The 19241-nt window shown below is 39.6% G+C and overlaps 1 protein-coding gene across 1 annotated transcript in view; it reads left to right on the top strand.

Moving 5' to 3' along the window:
* Nucleotides 1-19241, top strand: part of ppme1 (protein phosphatase methylesterase 1) — a 44130-nt gene that overhangs the window by 10215 nt on the left and 14674 nt on the right. Inside the window, exons 4-7 of the mRNA XM_052025555.1 lie at nt 1437-1494; nt 7727-7778; nt 10897-11051; nt 11235-11325. Coding sequence (XP_051881515.1) covers nt 1437-1494; nt 7727-7778; nt 10897-11051; nt 11235-11325 — 356 coding nt within the window. The remainder of the gene's footprint in view (nt 1-1436; nt 1495-7726; nt 7779-10896; nt 11052-11234; nt 11326-19241) is intronic.

Here is a 19241-nt window from a genome sequence, read left to right as displayed (position 1 = left end):
GTCAGGAGTTGCTTGATGGGATGGGTGAGTAGGTTGTTTGGGAGGTGCTGTTTTCTTTTAGCATTTTTGCTTAGCCTTCTCGTGCTCTTGTTGAAAAGGCATGTGTTCAGACCTTTCCCAATTGTTGGTACTCCATTTTGAGTATTCATAGGCAAGGAATCTCATGTTGATAAGGATACTTCACTTTTTCAAGGAGGCTTTGACAATATCCTCAAAGCATTTTCTTTGCCCTCTTGGAAATCTCTTGCTGTGATGGAACTCAGAGTTGAGTGTTTGTTTTAGGAGTCTGGTATTTGGCATGTAGGCAAGGTTATATGCCCAGTGGAGCCTCCATGCTGGGGATGTTGGCCTCACACAGGATGCTGATATTGGTTTGCTTTTCCTACCAATGACTTTGGAGGATTTTTCAGAGACGGCATTGGTTGTATTCCTCCATTGCTTTGAAGTGTTTGCCGTAGGTAGTCATATGAATTAGGAACAGGGGAAAGCCACTTGGCCCATCAAGCTGGTTTGCTATTTAATAAGATTATGGTGGTCCATGTCTCTGAGGCAAACAGGAGGTTGAGGATCACTGCTACCTTCTAAACTATGAGCTTAATACCAGGTTTGAGAACTTGATCTTTGAGCATACCTATCCGTAGACAGCCCAGAACTGTGCTGGCACACTACATTCGGTCATCAATGTCTGCCTGCATTGGGAGGTTGCTCCTGTGATCTGGAAAGTGATCCATATTTTCCGGAATCATCTTGTGATTCTTTTATTGTTATGGGGCCAGGTGTTGTGCAGTGAGGGCAGGTTGGTAGATGGATGTTTAGCGTAACACTTATTTGCAGAACTCTGCCTTCAAGTATGCAGATGTGTCCTTGATTAGTAGAGTTAGTGATCTTGGTTCTGGAGCAGAGGTGATGCAAGTTGAATAGTTCTGTACTGGAAAGAGTAAATTCTCAGGTCAAGGTATGGAATGTTGATGTTCCCACTGTCGTTGGATAGCTAATAGCATTGTCTTTTATATTGCACTGATATCCTTGTAGTGAGTGGTGACAGAGGATGAATTAGTGCATTCAGAAGGGGAGAGAGAGAAAACGTTAAGGAGTAGGACTGCTGATTTACCAGCAGGGCAGCTCATGATGCTCAGGGCTGACTCTGCCATTTTAGCAGTGTAATTGCAATATTGTATGTAATGGGACATTAATCGAGTGTAAGTAGGTGAATTTTTTAATCCCGGAATGTTGGCAACATTGGCACAGCAAAATTTATTGTCATTTCTCATTGTACTGAAGGATTTCTTTCAACATATAAGCTTTCATATAAGCTAAAATTTCAAAATTTAGTATAAAAGGCTCACATCTTTAATCTTTTTGGAAAATGTTGATTAGTAAATGGTGAGTTATTGTGTATGTATGACTTAAAGATGATCTGTTATTTTTGACTACAGTCCATGATTATCAATCGGGTTAAATGCAGGGTTGTGGCAGTAGACCTGCGAGGCCATGGTAAGTTTATTTTAAAATAATTTCTGTTAAAAAGGATATTTTACTCTGGCTGCTAAGAATGTTTGTCATTAGATTTGATAAACTTCCCTTTTATTTTCTCCTTAAACTAGGAATGTTTTATATACTTATTCATGTTTCATCAGTTTTAAGAGCACAATGGACTTTTAGGAATATATACTGTTTTACAATGTCCCTCATACTTCTCAGAGAGCAAATGTGGGAAGCACAATGTTTAGCCATGAACAGTTAATATTCCCTGGATCCCTTGCCTCTTTTCACCAACACCCACCACTGCCGCCACCCCCCCCCCCCCCCCCCCCACCAAATTTAGTACTTAGAAAAGACGCAGAATGCCTATTCAGTGTTCCCACTTTGTGGTCCCACTACCTCTCTCATCACTTACTATACAACTATACACCCCTTCTAGATCCTGGGATCCCTATCAAAATATTACAAGAACCCAAAACTCCTGTAACTAATTTCTTGGATTATGGACCATGTTATGGAATTTTTCCCCCCCTTCCCCTAATTGTTTTGACTTGTCTTTTTATTGGTCAATCCCAGATCAGCAAGTTATCAAGCACAAATGTCTGTCTGGATTTTGAGGTACATTTGTAGCAATGTGCTCAGGGAAAAGATAAAATGCTGCTTGGTAGAGTTCATGATATCCTGGTGTATCTTATGCCATATTTCTGAATTAGTCCACAAAACTAAACAGAGAGCATCATGCACTTTGTTTATATTATAAAACAGTAATTTTAAACTGCAAGAATTAATCTGGATTTGTAGAAAGAGTTCTTGCAGGAAATAGCTAATATCATCTGATTTAACAGTTTATCTCCTTCTAGGAATAAATACCACAGGCTGGAAATAGCAGAGCATTATCTTTAAAGCATCAATTGAACCAACCAGTAGATCTTCTTTACAAAGTTGTACAGTATAATAAAACATGAAATTTCTGGCAGCTTGGAACTTTCTGTTAAAATAGTCTATGCCCAATCAAACTTGGAGAAAAGTACTTTAATATTGTTAGACAGCTAAATTTTGACTTGATGTTCCCAGAACGTAGGGCTGCACAGAATATTCATAATGCATAATGTAATATGTATGAGTCAGTGGGAGGAATTTTGAAATATGGGTACGTTGAAGTGCGGAAAATTATGTTGGCCCTGACTCCTCTGATGTCCTCACCTGGAGTTACTTTTTTTTTGTCTCCCAGGGCATATGGTTTATTTGAAAACTTGGGAGGCAATTATTTCCAGATGTTTATTAGGGCATAGAGTGATATAGCATGGAAACAGACCCTTCAGCCCACCAAATCTATGCCAACTATCAAGCACCCATTTATACTAATCCCATTTTATTCTCCCTGCATTCCCAACAATTTCCCCCACATTCTACCACTCGCCATTCACCTGCACACTGGGGACAAGTTGCAGTGGCCAATTAACTTACCAACCCACATCTTTGGGATTTTGGTGGAAACTAGATCACCAGGAAGAAACTCACGTAATCACAGTGAGAATGTGCAAACACCACATAGACAGCATCAGGAGTCAGGATTGAGCCCAGATCACTGGACCTGTGAGTCAGCACATCCACTAGTGCTGTCACTGTGGTGTCTAAGAACTGTACTGCTGTGAATAAGTAGTACAGTGGCTCCCTGGGTCACAACTGACCTGATTTATGGATATCTGACTTTATGCAAATTTTCTTATACATTTTAAACCATTTTTCAAGCTAGTAATAAAATGTTTCATGGTGTTCATTAATGGCTGGATACAGTATATATTAAATTAATTTAATTATGGGTATTGTTAGGGTGATTATTCAATGAAATGAAAGAATTTTAGCAAGTATAGATGGAGTGATATGAAATGGGTAGCTGTAGAAAATGACTGTTTCTGACTTGGGGAGAAATCGGCATATGGACAGTTCTTGGGAGCAGAACTTGTACTTAATCCGGGGATTTCCTGTATTGAACTCATGATGACGTTTCCTTTGTTAATGTGAAACACCTAGCTGATATTTAGTGCTTCCCCACATAGTAGAGATGGGTAACTCATTCATGTTGGGTATGGTGGATACATTGACAGTGTCATACCAACCTCTGTGTTCCACTACACTGACTTGCAAATACACAATTTGTCTTTTATTTGCTTATGTGATACAGAGAACAGAAAGAGGCCCTTCGGCCTGCAATGTCTCGGCTGACCATGTCTGCACATGGTCTATATCTCTCCATTCCTTCACTGTTCATGTGCCTTTCTAAATGCCTCTTGTGTTGCTATGGTATCTGCTTCCACCACCTCCCCTGGCAGCACGTTCTATGTACCTACCAATCTCGGGGGTTGGGGGGGGGGGGGGGCGGGGGAGTGGTGGTGGGTGGAGAACTTGCCTAGTAAATCTGCTTTAAACTTTCCCCCTTTCATCTTAAAGCTATGCCCTCCAGTATTAGAATTTACACCCTGGGGATAAAGATTCTGACCATCTACCCTATTTATCTCATAATTTTATATACTTCTGTCAAGTTGTCCCTCAGCCTTTAGTGTACCAGAGAGAAGAATCTTTAATAAATATAATGATGCAGAATGCAAAAAAAAAACAACTTGTATTTGTATAGCTCATTTTATCTTGGCAAAACAAAACATCCCAAGGCATTTCATTAGGCATGTTAATCGAATCAGCAGATGGCGGTTCAGAAGCTTCCGCAAGGTGGTGCTTTTCAGGAGCCTCTTGGAGGAGAAATTAGCGGTCAAAATGTAGTGACGCTTAGAGAGAGAATTCTAGAGCTTGAGGCCTTGGTAGCTGAAAGCATGGTTGCTGTGTGGAACAATTTGAGGATAATCATCAATTTAAGGAGCACAGCTATTTCATGGGGCTGGAAGAGATTACAGCGATTGGAATGGACAAGCTCTTGAAGGGATTTGAAAATGAGGATGCAAATCTTAATTTCTTAAGTAACTGATAAGTGAATGATAATGGGTGAAAGTTGCAAAATAGCCAGTAGTATCTTGGATGACCCCTGTTTACAATGGGTACAACAATGAATGTAGATTCAGAGTATACTGGAAAAACACAGGTAGCAATGATGTTTAGCAAGAGATGGACTGAGATAAGGATGGAGATGTTAAGTCTTGGAGATGGCAGGATGCATGTTCTGTAGCTTGAGGTCAAATATGACACCAAAGTTGTGAACAGTCTGAAATAAAAATTGAAAATGCTGGAATTGCTCAGTAGGTCAGGCAGCATCTGGGAAGAAAAGAAATCGAATTAATGTTTCAGTCAAAGACTCTTCATCACAACTAGGAAAGGGAGAAAATGAGTTAGTTTTGAGTTGCATGGTGGGTGGGGGAGGGATGGATGTCTGATGAAGTGAGACCAAGGTTACTATGATGAGGTCACCTGTTTGATAGATTAATGAAAACGGTGAGAGAGAAGACACAAAACAGTAAAAGTTGTGAAGAGTACAAAGAGTAAAAGGAAATCAGAGCTGTAAGAAATACACAGCAGGTTAGGTAGTATTAATGGGGAGAGAATAACTAAATTAATATAGTAGGTGGGTAATCTATAGCAGAACAGGGCAGTTCTGATACAAACATAGAAAGCAAGTTACCTGAAATTGTTGAATTTGAGACTAAGTATGGAAGGCTACAACATTAGACTGGAAAATAAGATGTTATTCCTTAAGTTTACTTTGGATCTCATTTATAACATTGCATGAGACCACAGACAGATGAATCAGAGTGGGATGGAGAATTAAAGAGACAGGCAACTGGGAGCTTGGGGTCACCCCTGTGGACTTAATGCAGATACTCCACAAATTGGTCAAACCAATCTACATATGGTTTTTCCAGTGTACGGGAGACAAATCTCAAGTGTCAGATGCAGTGCACTGGATTGAAGAACACTTGTGGTGCAAGTGCATTGTTGCTTTGCGTGTAAGGACTGTTTAGACCCCTGGATGGTGGGAAGGGAAGAGGTGAAAGGACAGGTGCTACAACTCTGCAGTTATGTGGGACGTGGAGTCACTGGTGGAGGTGGAAGAATAGACCAGGGAATCATGAGGGAAGCAATCCTTTTGGAATGCTGAAAGAGAGGGAAGGGTTTGTTTGATTAAAAAAAATAACAGAACACAACCCACTTAAAGCAGCAGTTGTTGGAGGTGGGAAAGAGGACTGGGGGAATTCTATCATTGTTCTGGGAGGAGAGGAGTTGGGAGCTGAGGTGTGGGAAATAGATGTGGTTGAGGGTTCAGTCAATGATGATAAAGGGGAAGCCATGGTTCAGGAAAAGGACATGGTTCAGGATGCTTTAAATGGATTTTCTTTTGCAGTTTTTAAAAAAATCAAACACACCCTTCCCTCTCTTTTACCATTCCAAAAGGATTGCTTCCTTCACGATCTCAGAGGCACAAGTGTGGAAAGTCTCGTGGTCAAAGCAGATACGATGGAGACAGAATGAAATTGAATCCTTCGAGGGGGCAGGGTGCAAAGAAGTATAGTCGAGACAGCTCTGAGAGTCTGTGGGCTTGTAATGGATGTTTGTTGCTAACCTATCTTCTGAACAGAGATCCGAAAGGGTAAAGTTGGAAATGGACTATGTGAAGGTGAGAGCAGAAGTACTGATATTTTCAAATTTACAGGAAAGTACATTGCTTTATTTTCAGATAGATATTAGAGAGGTGATGGAGTCTGTGGCTAGATAGCAGACTAAAATAAGTGACTTCCATTGTAGCGATATTTTGATGGAGCTAATTTCTGCTGGTCTAGTCATGCAGGGTGAACATATGACTTTCGAAAAGATGAGCAATTGTGAGAGAGAGAGTTGGGTGTCATCAGCATATACAGAAACTGATGCATTTTCAGTTGGACAGCATGTATGTTGAGAAATAGGAGGCCAAGGATAGATTCTTTGAAGGTGCTGGGACAACGGGATGGACGTGGGATGAAACCACACTGAAGAGAGCTGTGGGAAGATTGGTAATAATTGCTAGAAGGAAGATGGAAGGCTTCCTTGATTGTGGTTGGATGAGGGCAGTCATATTTCTACTTAGTAAAAGACAGTTGCCATATTGAACAGCAGCTCCAGCATTCTTTTGTCCCCTGATCCTAGGGGAACCTGCAGCAACTGTTAGTACATTGTGTCCTGGGCACTGTCTTGCCGATCCACAGTATGTCAACCACTGTCTGCCACAATGGAAATGGCAGCAGACGCATATGCTTCCTATCATTTGAGGGGGATTTATTATCAGGCCTTGCTATGTAGTGTGACTGCTTATTGATGGGGTGAAAGGAGTGTAGGTTGGCAGGAGAACTATTTCCAAACACTTGACCCTGAGAAGTCAAGTCTGCTCTGAGAATACAAAATTTTCAGCCCATGGAGTTTGGGCAGGTCCAAAGTTGTTCTCCAACAATTTGTTAAAAAGACCATAAGACAAACAGGAAGTGGTCATTTACCTCCCTGCACCTGCTTTCAGTAAGATTATGGCTCATCATAAAATATAAAACCCAGGAAGTTATGTTAGAGTTGTGTATAATGTAATAGCTGGGTCACAGTTAGACAGAGTTCTGGAAAGATGTGATAGCACTAGCAAGGGAATGGAGGAGATTTGCAGGAATGTTGCCAGGACCACAAAAGTTTGAGAAAAGATTAAGCTGGAGCTATTTTCTTTGGAACTGAGGGAAGATTTAGTTGAGATGAGTGAAATTATGTGATGTCAAGATAGGGCAAATAGGAATGAGCAATTTTTTTTAATACTAGTGGATAAGTCAATAATTGGATGATATGGGTGATAGGTCAAAGTTCAAAGGGAAGTTTGTTTTCCCATCCAAAGAGTTGTGGACGTCTGAAACTCAGTATATAAATGTGTGGTGAAGGCATAAACACTCATAATTAAAAGTACCTGGATGAGCACTCATGGTATGACTGACAAGGATATGGACTGGCAAGCGGAACTAGCCTGAATTGCTTTTTTTTTGGTTGCTGTGGACATGGTGAGTCAGGAGCTCCTGTGAACTAGATTTCTGTGAGGCTAATACTGGAGCATTCCTACTGCAAACTATGTTAGTTCCCTCCTTTTGCCCAAGTTTTATAATTTTCTGGAAGTTTTCTGTTCAGGAAAATGTAGAAGCCAAAATGCACAGGATCAAATCATCTATTCTATTTAATATGAAGACAAGAAACCACCTGTAATGAAACCATTTAATTGATGGCCCTATTTATCTTCCAGGTGATACAAAAGTTGTAAACAGTGATGATCTTTCTGCAGAAACAATGTCCAGGTACAAAGACAATAAAATAATTCCTTTCATATTGTAAATGATTCAGCCACCTAATAACAAATTGTTTATCTCCGACCAGTGTATTTCTCCTCTGTGTTACTGTAAGGTCATTAGGACCTTTTCATAATTTCTCAGCAATCTGTGAAATTTTCTTGTGAAGTGGGCTGCTCCATCTGTTGACAAGATCTCCCATGGTGAGGTACATCCCGACTAGCAATTTCTGCAGTTACATCTTGAATGTGAAATGCAAGTTTTCCCGAAAGATTGTCAAACTCTTAATAAATAACACATGTTTAGCATGACTGAAGCTGTATGGCGTTTTCCATTTACTTTTCCATAGTTAAAATTTGCATCAATTCAATGGACTTGCTTATGATTTTGGTTTCAAAGTTTAGTTATCAATTGTAGTGGGAAGTTAAAACTAGAAAAACAAATTTGATAGTTATTCTCCAGTACAATTATTACTGTTAAATAATCTTTCAGTGTAGTTCTAGAATCCTAACATGACAACTGAGTGCAGTGCCATTCAGCCTCAAGCATATTATGCCATTTAGTTGGATCATGGTTGTTCTCCACCTCAAATGTATTTATTTTCCTTTGCCCCATGTTCCTTGATGCCTTTTAAGAGAAAAAAAATCTATTGATCTGAGTACTTGATATTTTAATTGAGGCAGAATTCAGTGACGTTTGGAGGGGAGAGTTCGAGATATTTTTTTCCTGGGTTTTGTATGAAAATTTTGGTTTTGCTCTTAAATCTTCTAACTCTAATTTTAAGATTAAAACCTTTTGTACAAGATTTCATAATCAGAGGAAATAACTTTTTATCTAAACTATGGAGTTTAGTTATTATTTTACTGACACAGCTTAATCACCCCTCGCCTATTTAAACTAGTTTATAGAAAGCATATTTATGCAGCATACCTCCATTATTTATACTCTGACATTTTTTATGGTGAATATGTGGTGTAGCCCTGGAAAACAATTATATTTTTTCCCGACTGGCATTACTCAACAATTGAGTGTTGCACTAGAGGCTTAGCCTGAGCTTGAAAAGTAGTAGTCTGCATCCATCATGTCTCTGGTTTACAGTGTTGCAAAGGGACTTTCATAGACCCACAACAGTCCAGCAATAGTTTACCAGGATTACTGAGGCAGGAGAGTGGTGCCATTGAGAAAATTTCTACTAGCCTCCAAGAAGGAGCTACTATTTGTATTTCTAAAATAAGAGCAAAAATTACTGGAAATATTCAGTTGCTGGGCAGAATCAGTGGAGGGAGAGAAACAATTATTTAATATTTCAGGTCAATGATCCCTCATCAGAACTAAGAATAGTTTTTAAACCTTGCCACTCTGCTGTACCCCTGTTGCCTGTCAGTAGCCAGCTGAAGCTGTTGTATCCAAAGATAAGCTGGTGATGCTCCAGGCACAAAGTTGGTCAGGTTTGTCTTTCATTTTTATTTCCATTTTCTGTTTGCGGTTTCCTCCACTGAAAGTCAGCAGCTTTTCACAAGCCATGCTGCATAAGAGGTATCATTGCATGGGAATGCCAAGAGGGACAAAGGCAGGCACTAGGGGAATGCACAGGGTTGATCTATTGTTTCCATCTTCAAATTTAGTTTGCAGTGTTTATTTTGTGATGACTTTTTTGTTGTATTGTGCCAAAGTAAATGCTGATGATCAGTGACAGCAAAAGAGAAAGGAATGGTCTGTTTATCTTTGGTACCCCATGAGCAGATATGTAAGGAGCAATGATCATTGGCAATCTGGGTTCATTCTGAATCCAGATAAGAGTAAGTGGGTTGTGTACCCAGTACAGTCCCAATCTTAATGCCTGTTTTTGAAATGTAGTTGCTGGCTGAGAATTAACAATTCTGACATTGAGCTCTGTGTTAGTTCTGATTCAGCAGCCTATTTTTAAGTGAACTTGCTGCAGTTGATGGTTAATTTAACAATGAACCATCAGCTACAGCTGATACTTAAGTGTATCAGTTGTATTTGACTGTGGTTGATTGGGTACTCCTAATTTAAACACTCTTCCCTATTAATAATGCTTTCTCTTCCTTCAAGATTATCCTTAAGACTAAATATTTAATTATATCAGTTTTCAATAGAGCAGATCTTGAAATATTTAGTATTATCTAGGCATTTGCAATTACAAAAATAAAATTTAATGAGTAATGCTGATGGTTAAATGCTAGTAATGGATAAATAAAACTGCAGACTTCCTTTTATATTCTCTCTGTTAGTACCTGCAAAATCAAAAATAGAACAGTTAGTAAATACAGTTTGTTCCAGAGTCTTGTGTTCCGACAACCATTAGCTTTAGGGAAATTCCCATCCTCTACAAAATGTTTTATCGCACTGAAATTGAAAGGCGCTGTAAAATTGCAGATATACTCAAATGTCAGGACCTGGTGTTATGTTAAAATTAACCCTAAACTAGGCACTTAAAAACTGCAATTAAAATATATTTTAGATAGTTTAGGTCTGTGTGTCTTGTTAAATCTGTTAATTTCTCATCTCAATTTTACTTTTTTAAATATTTAAGAATTCCTTTTGATCTTGAAATATCTACTTTTTTTTGAAAATTTCAGCAGCTTTTGGAGCGTGGATTTTCACTGGCAGTAAACCAGTTATAACTGATAGTTTTCAGCTTTTCAAGAGTCCACTTATTGTCACTTTAGTTTTTCTGTTTGTTTCTATACATCAAAAATACAAGAAATATGAAGACTTACACTTATCCACAACACTGAAATGTTTTTTTTTAAATTTAATGTAGCATGCTAATTTCCTTTTATCAAGTCTGAACCACCTTCCCACTTCTGGAGGTGGGAGAAACGTGTTGATTTTGGCCTTGGATTGGCTGATAATTTTTTTTAAAATACTCATTCTAATTCTAAAGGTTAACAGATTCGTGTAACATACAAATCAAAAATTTGTACACTAAATTAGAAAAGATTGCCATGGGATAAATATCTTGCCAGGTGGGATGTTTAGTACATTGCACTAAGATTGGATAACTTGCCTAGAGTTAAGGGTTAAATCGGTCTGTAAGTCAGCTTTGTTGAGCATAAAGTTGTGTTTATATTTTAAACAATTGTATACTTCTCCTTTACAGAGATGTTGGAGATATAATTGACACACTATATGGTGCAGATGCTCCCCCAATTCTGTTGATTGGTCATAGTATGGGTGGAGCAATAGCAGTTCATTCTGCAGCAAAGAACTTTGTGCCATCTCTTCTGGGTATCTGCATGATTGATGTGGTAGAAGGTGGGTTATTTAAAGTACTACATGAAACCTAAAGTAGTTGCTTTAGTGTTTGTTTTAAAAGTAGTTATCATCAGATTCTGAGTCACAGTTTTAGTAAACCACTGAGTGACATAATTTTTACTGTTAACTTGTGTCTAAATAATTTTCATAACATTTTGTAACATGTTTTAAAAACATTTCTAGGCACAGCAATGGATGCTTTAAACAGCATGCAAACGTTTTTACGGAGTCGACCTAAAGTATTCAGCTCTGTTGAAAAAGCCATTGAATGGAGGTGAGATTTCTTTATCTTTCTGAGTGCAAGTAACCCTTCCATCTCTTTTGGGTGGAGTGTTTCTCCTACCTCCACCCCCTCCACCACAGCAGTCAGTGGTCATAAGTCATTCCTCATCCAACACAAGGTAACGTCATAGTGGAACGAGTCAGCAATCTTTTCATCCAAGTGCCAGGTCAACCAAAATCTGACTAGAACCTTGGGTAAGAAATGCATTGCCATTGATGTTGTCCTATCCATAGTAAGTTTCCTCTCTGGTTGGAAATTGGGCATTTTGGGAGTTCTTTGAACTCAAAATCAATTCTGAATGACCTAGGAAAAACCTTTGAAGTAAAGAAAATGCTGATGATTTATAATTGGGAATGATTGAAAAATGAGTATTAAGGCAACAGTGGTGGTAAGTGATGATTTGCATAGAATTTTCTAATTCATTTATGAGATTTGGACATCAGTGGGAAGGTTTCAATTTATTATCCATGACTAATTGCCCTCAAAGGTAGTGGTGAACTGCTGCAATCCATCTGATGAAGGTTCTCCCATAGTGCTGTTGGGTATGGAATTCCAGTAAAGGGGCAGCAAATTATTTCCCAGTCAGGATAGTGTGTGACTTGGAGGGAAATTACCAGGAGTGGTAGTCCCTTGCACATGCTACCTTTGTCCTTCTAAGTGGTAGAAGCTGTGAGCTTGGGATGAACTTTGAGCATTTGCTGTGCATTTTGAAGATAGTTAATCACCATCAACACTCTTGCTTAATGACTCAAGCCCCCTTTTCAGCATTTCTGGTGTCGTATTTGCCAAATGTAGATCAGTCACAGAAATGGGCTTGAATAGCTTGGTGGATGAATTTATGATATTTGAAAGAATCGCCAGCTATTGGGCTGCACTTTCTACATATGCTGCTTTTGAGTGTTGTGGAATTTAGTTGCAATTGGCAGTACTCATTTGTGGAAGTATTGTTGTGAGGCGGTAAGCAAATCTTACAGTTTCAATGGATTTGGTGCTTGCATCTACATTGTGGCAGGAGGAATGAAGGCTTGAGAAACAAAGGACTGCAGATGCTGGAATCTAGATGAAAAACACAATGATGCTGGAGGAACTCAGCAGGCCAGGCACCATCCGTGGAGAAAAGCAGGTGGTCAATGTTTCCGGTCAGGACCCTTCTTCAGGACTGAAGATAGGAAAAGGGGAAGCCCAATATATAGGAGGGAAAAACAGAGCAGTGATAGGTGGACAAAAGAGGGGAGGTGGGGTGGGCACAAGGTGGTGATAGGTAGATGCGGGTAAGAGATAGTCATAGGCAGGTGCGGGACAGGAGGGGAGAGCAGATCCACCAGAGGATGGGTCAAAAGTAAGGAGGAAAAAAGGGGAGGGGGGGTTTAGAAAAAAGAGAGAAAGGAAAGGGAAGGAGAGGAATGGGGAGTGGGAGAATTCAACGTTCATGCCGTTAGGCTACAAGGTTCTAAGTCGGAAAATGAGATGCTGTTCCTCCACTTTGTGCTTGAAATTTTCCTGACAATGAAGGAGGCCAAGGACTGGCACATCTATGATGGAGTGGGAGGGGGAATTGAAGTGATTGGCAATGGGGAGATGTAGATCGCAGTTACGGACGAAGCTCAGGTGTTCTGTGAAATGGTCACCCAGTCTGCATTTGGTCTCGCCAATGTAGAGGAGGCCACACTTGTAGCACAGAATGCAGTAGATGATATTAAGGGAGGTACGGTTATAAAGGCTTGCTTAATTCCAGGGTCTGCACTCACAAAGACCAAAGGAGCACAACTCAAAGAAGGCTTTATTTTACAGCAATGTGTTGACTCGAAGTTACTGCTGTTCACTGAAAAGCAAGAACAAGGAGGATTAATTTTACCAGATGCATTTTGCAGAGCTCTGTAACCTGCAACAACATCAGTTGCTGCACAAAGATCGTGCACATTTTCTATGGCAGACAGAGTCACTGTTGCCCTAAACCTAATACCTCAGATCATTTTGGTCTGCGAGTGAAATTTGAAATATCATATTTGCAGGTCTTTGTTCTCCAATTTACAAAGGTATTGATTGCATATCTTTCCCTATGGATACAACAAAGTAGGAACACAAATAGGTTTTTTAAAAAAAATTGCACATCTCCCTTAGATGGGCCGTGCATGTAGTGTAGTAGAACAACCTGGAATCTGCATAAATAAGAACAGGAAAGATGTTCATTGAATAAAGTTATTTTATAGCAACACGTATTACTTCATGTAGGTCTTTGCCAAAACTTCTGGTAACTCCATGACATCTTCATGCTACTGCAGTCACCAAATTATCTTTCTTTCACCCAAAATATTGGATCAGAGTTTGGCTGCTTGGAGATGCAGACAGTTCTCTAAGGAATCTGAAGGCAGCCGCAGAAAGTTGTGTGATCAATGTTATGGCTGCACATGTTCAGACAAAACAGACCAAACACCATCTGAAGAAAGATTATTATGAAGAATCCTGTTATACAACAGTCCCAAAGTCTTCAGGGTGTTTTATACTGCACCTTTGCCATTCACAGGGACCGCTGAACTATTTGTAGTAGAAAATGTGGACATGGTGGGACATGTGCAAGTAGAAATCATTGACTATGAAGAAAAGCAAGGCCTACTCATTCTGCCAGCAATGTGAGCTCTTAAACAATAAGTCATCTTCAACAGAGCAAAATTTGGCTAAATACACAATTCCTTTGCCCAAAGTAAATCTGTATATCTTCCATTAGTACAGTTGCATTAAATCTGAACAGAAGTGTATGAGTTCAGGCAAAGCACAGTATGTGGTTATCAAGTAGTTGTCATGTATGCTGTACATAAGAACAACTTTAAAATAATTTTATCTGCAGTGACTTTTACCCTGCCATTAATATCTGTTGCAGAGGCTACTACAATTTACTACCAGGAATAGTGAGCATTTGAATAGATCTGAGCTAATTGGAATTAAGATAAGCTTGAAGTGTACATCACACCTGTTTATTCCAGTTAAAATTTGGTGAGTTTACTAATAGTGGTTGAGGAGGTCTCAATGAATGATACTTTTGTGGACTTCCAAAAGGCATTAGTAAAATTTTGCACTAGATCAGACATAGGCAGGTACAGTAGTGTAGTGGTTAGTGTAACACTATTACAGCGCCAGCAACCAGGGTTCAATTCCGGCTGCTGTCTATAAGGAGTTTGTACGTTCTCCCCGTGTCTGCGTGGGTTTCCTCCGGGTGCTCCGGTGTCCTACATTCCAAAGACGTATGGGTTAGGAAGTTGTGGGCATGCTATGTTGGTGCCACAAGTGTGGCAACACTTGCGGGCTGCCCCCAGAACACTCTACACAAAAGATGAATTTTCCGATGTGTTTCGATGTACATGTGACAAATAAAGAGATCTTGTCTTATGTGACGGCATAGATTTGGACAAATCGAAAATTGGTTGGAAGGTGGAGTAAGGATAAAGGGAATATACTCTGGTGTATACAGATTAAGTGGGCAAAATTTTGAATGACAGTTCACTGGGAATGTATGAGGTTATCAGAATTGAGTTCAGGGAAGACAAATTGGAATATTTCCTTAAACACAAGACATTAGTTCTGTTGGATCAAAGAATGATAATACAGCATAGACATTTAAAAGCCGGCATTTCATTGTCCCTTAGTTCATGAGCTGATTTCATTCTCCTTGGGCACGGTCCCCTCCCCTTCAGATCTGCCTTTATTATCAGCCTTGTCAAAAACCTCATCCTTGACTGTTCTTGGATGCTACCACAGGCCTTCATTTTTCCCCAAAGTCTTTAAACATACTGTAGCTGCAAATCTGTGCTTGCCAGGTTTCTGACTCTACAAATGGCACTGTTTGTGACTAATCATAATGGACTATTCCTTCTCTACCTATTCACCTCTCTCCGGACTTGATCTGTTTGACCTCACCATCATTCTCCAATGTCTCAACTCTGTTGTGATGAGTGAGATTATCTGCTTCTGCAAGGTGATGGAGGTGTTGTAGGGACAGGTGTTGCACCTATGACGGGTGCAGTGGAAAGTTCCCGGGGAGGTGGGGGGGGGGGGGGGGGGGGGCGGGGGAGTGGGGGGCAGAGAGGAGTGAACTAGGGAGTCATGGAGAAAGTGGTCCCTGCGAAAGGCAGAAAGGGGTGGGGAGGGGAAGATGTGCTTGGTAGTGGGGTCCCATTGGAGATGGCAGAAGTGGCAGAGAATGATGTGTTGGATACGTAGGCTGGTAGGATGAAATAAGAGGACAAGGGGGAACCTATCCCTGTTGGGTCTGGGAGGGGTGGGGGTGAGAGCAGAGGTGTGGGAAATTGTTCTGGTTCCAATACCACATAAGCAGTTGTAGCCAAAGAGTTACCAGTGACAGCATTTCTTCCAGCTCTGTATCATTAGAGTCCGCTAATTATATATCCTTGAGCTCCCTCCTGTGTCTCATCCTGCTGCTGCTGCTCAGCAACATTATTTGAAAATCTGTCATCAAATTCCACATTCACACAAACAGCACCCAGCTCTGCCTCATCACCACTACCCCCCCAACTGCATCTTAATTTGTCATATTGTTTCTGGCATCTGCTATTGAATGTTTTTTTTTCTCAATCCTCATTTTTGACACCTGGACATTGCTCCAAAGATCATAATTTATTGCTCACCACTGATTATCCTTGAAAAGATAGTGATGTGCCATTGTCTTGAAGAGCTACGGTCCTTCTGGTGAAGATATTCCCACAGTGCTCTTGGGCAGGGAGTTCCAGAATGTGATTCCTTCTCTGTTTAAACATAGTGTTTCTGGTACAACTGAACGGCTTGCTAGGCCACTTCAGAGGATGTTGTTCAGACCTTCTAGAGTACTGTTCAGATTTGAGGTCCTAATCTCAAGCTTTCAAGGGGTACAGTGCAAAAATGCTAAACTGATCACAGGGTCTAAAAAATTAAGATGCAGAATTAAGGTTGCATAAACTTGGTTTATATTCCTTTTAGTTTCAAAATTCCAGCCATCATCTAATCGAATCTTTAAAATAATGAAAAAGATTTTGTAGATTAGATACCCTTGGAGGATTCCAGAACTAAACTATTCAGCAGTGAAGTCATTTTGTTACTTTTTACAGAAAGGTTTGTGGAAATCTGAGACCTAGGGGTGCAGGTACATAGTTCCTTGAAAGTGGCGACACAGATAGATGGAATTGTGAAGAGGGTGTTTGCACGCTTGCCTTCATCGATCAGGATATTGAGCACAGGAGATGGGATGTCGTATTGTAGCTGTACAAGATGATGGCAAGGCCATATTTGGAGTACTGTATACATTCCTGGTGGTTCTGCTAGAGGAAGGATGTCATTAAACTGGAAAGGGTGCAAAAAAGCTTTACAAGGATGTTACTGAGACTGGAGCGTAGGAAACTGAGGGGTGACCTTACTGAGTTTTATATAATCATGAGGGCCATAAATGAGCTGAATAGCAACTGTCTTTTCCCAGGTTAGGGGAGTCCAAAAAAGAGAGAATAGGTTTAAAGTTAGAGGGGAAAGATTTAAAAGAGAACTGAAGGGCAACTTCTTCAAACAGAGGGTGTTGCTTATATGGAACGAGCTGACATAGGATGTGGTAGGGGCATTTAAAAGAAATTTGAGCAGGTACATGATAGGAAAGGTTTAGAGGGATATGAGCCAAACACGGACAGATGGGACAAGCTCATTTGGAGAACTTGGTCAGCATGGACTAGTTGAGCCAAAGGGTCTGCTCTCTATGTTGGATAGCTCTGTGACTCAGTGCATTTGAACAGCATCTTTCACATTTCATTTGGGAACTCCCAAACTGCATTACAGTCAGTGAAGATCTTTCAAAGTGTAGTCACTGCTGGAACCTAGGAAAAATCCAGAAAAAAAACATGTTAATGACCAGATTATCTGTTTTCTTAGAGATGTTGATTTGAGAAGGAAATATTAGTAAGATATTAGGAATAAGCCTTAACTCCTTTGCTTTGAAGTAATGCAGTGAACTCTTTCACATGTACCCGAGAGCGCAGAAGGAACTTGGGTTTAACGTCCCACCTGAAAGATGGGGTTTTCCTTGTGCAGGACTCTCCAGTAACATGCGATATTACCAGTTTAGACCCTAGAGTTTTGTACTTGAATCTCTGGAGTGGAACTTGAACTTGCAACAATTCCTCTCTGAGCTGAGAGGCATTTGAGCTGGCAAATTAATGTGCATATATGCAATACATTAGGTGTGCATGATATGCAATTTTTAAGAAAGGAAAAATACACATTTAGGAAAATTGCACATACTTTGCAAAGTTAACCTTTGTTTTGCTTCTGGCCAATTTTACTCTTTTTGTTTCTCTTGTGAAGGCTCCCACTGGAAAACATTGCAAGGACACCAGTAGCCCTTCAGTATGTCCAGTCACATGAACAAAGATGAGGAGTTGGTAGACTATACATTGCATGAAATTTAATTCAGATCTCCTCTACTTTTGAACAGGATTCACTGGACAGTCATCACGTACAGTATATGTGACCTGGTGGTTTTCTCTATCCTGACTGCATTTTCATTCCTGTCCACCAGCTTTAAGATAGCTGGGATTAATTTAGGAGGCCCACTGAAATAACTAAACTTGAGATTGATCAGAGGAACAGTTTTGAATAATTTGTTGTATAGATGATACCAGATAAGCTTTCCTTACCTGCTGAATTGTCAGGAAAGCATTTGCCATTGCAGAATCATCGTTCTTTTCTTCCATTGTTTATGGACATTCATATCAGTTGTTGTAGCCTTCTGAAATGTCAGCATATTATTCTCACTGTCACAGGATATCATAGGTAGGTCTTTTAAGTGATTATTTAAAAGCAATTCAAGCCATAAAAATGTTCACTCTGTCAAGTTCCTGTCAAATTAATTATGCATCATTTTATCCCCTGTTTTAATGATACTGATCACCATGTATATTCAATCAATAATGGACAATAAAAAATCAATACAATTGCCCAGATGAACAAGCCATTTCATTGTTCAAATTGACATGCTTTAGTTTGTTGATTGCAGAAAACTACTGTTGAGAAATTATACCTGAAACTACAGCAACTTCTATTTGTAAAAGCATTTTTTTGGACTGAATTCTGTGTGTTTGCTGAGATATGGGCCAGAATTGTCACAAGCATGAATTGATAGAGAAGGCTGCAGAAATACCTATAACTGTCATAATACTATCAACTACCTTGACCATTCTGCAGAATGTAAATTGGAACAGAACAATAATTGCCTTGTACTTAACTAAAGGCCACCAAAAATATTGGTTGTAAGGCATGATTAAATAATTGTTCAAAATATTGCCACTGAGAAGCGATGAGTGCACCACTTTCTCCCTGAGGCCTCTGAAAACTGGTAAGTGAGAATAAACTATGGATCAAGTAATGTGGGTTCTTCTGATGTAATTGAGATATATATATTTTCATTCCTGGCTTGTGTAAGCACTTGAGGATGATGAAACTGTTCAATGCTAATAGTCGCCAGTTTTTGTTGAAGTGAAATTGGTGTTCAATGTACTGAGATAGTGAGGACAAATTTTCAGTATGAGGTAGCAGTCTTTCACAGTTAAGGTCATGGAGATTTTCAGGGTGTTAGTTAACTAAGAACCACCGCCAAGGAATTTTTTTTAACAAACGTAAATACTTCTATGTGTTTAAATGTTAAAAGTTTACAATTATATGATAACTGTATGCTTTAAATTTTTGGATTTTTTTCAAAATGACTAGTTCCCACCTCATTTGTTGTGTTACAATGTAAATAGCATTAATGTACACTATTGTCTTGATACCTCCAGGAATATTACAGACAAATCAAAATTCTGTTGATTTTTCAAGTCCAATGAAATGAGTTCCCTCTAATCTTTTACAAATAAATCCATCTCGAACACCTCTGAGTCATT

This window comes from Pristis pectinata, chromosome 11 (assembly GCF_009764475.1).
Source record: "Pristis pectinata isolate sPriPec2 chromosome 11, sPriPec2.1.pri, whole genome shotgun sequence".
NCBI lineage: Eukaryota > Metazoa > Chordata > Chondrichthyes > Rhinopristiformes > Pristidae > Pristis > Pristis pectinata.
This window is presented reverse-complemented; position numbering and strand designations above follow the sequence as displayed.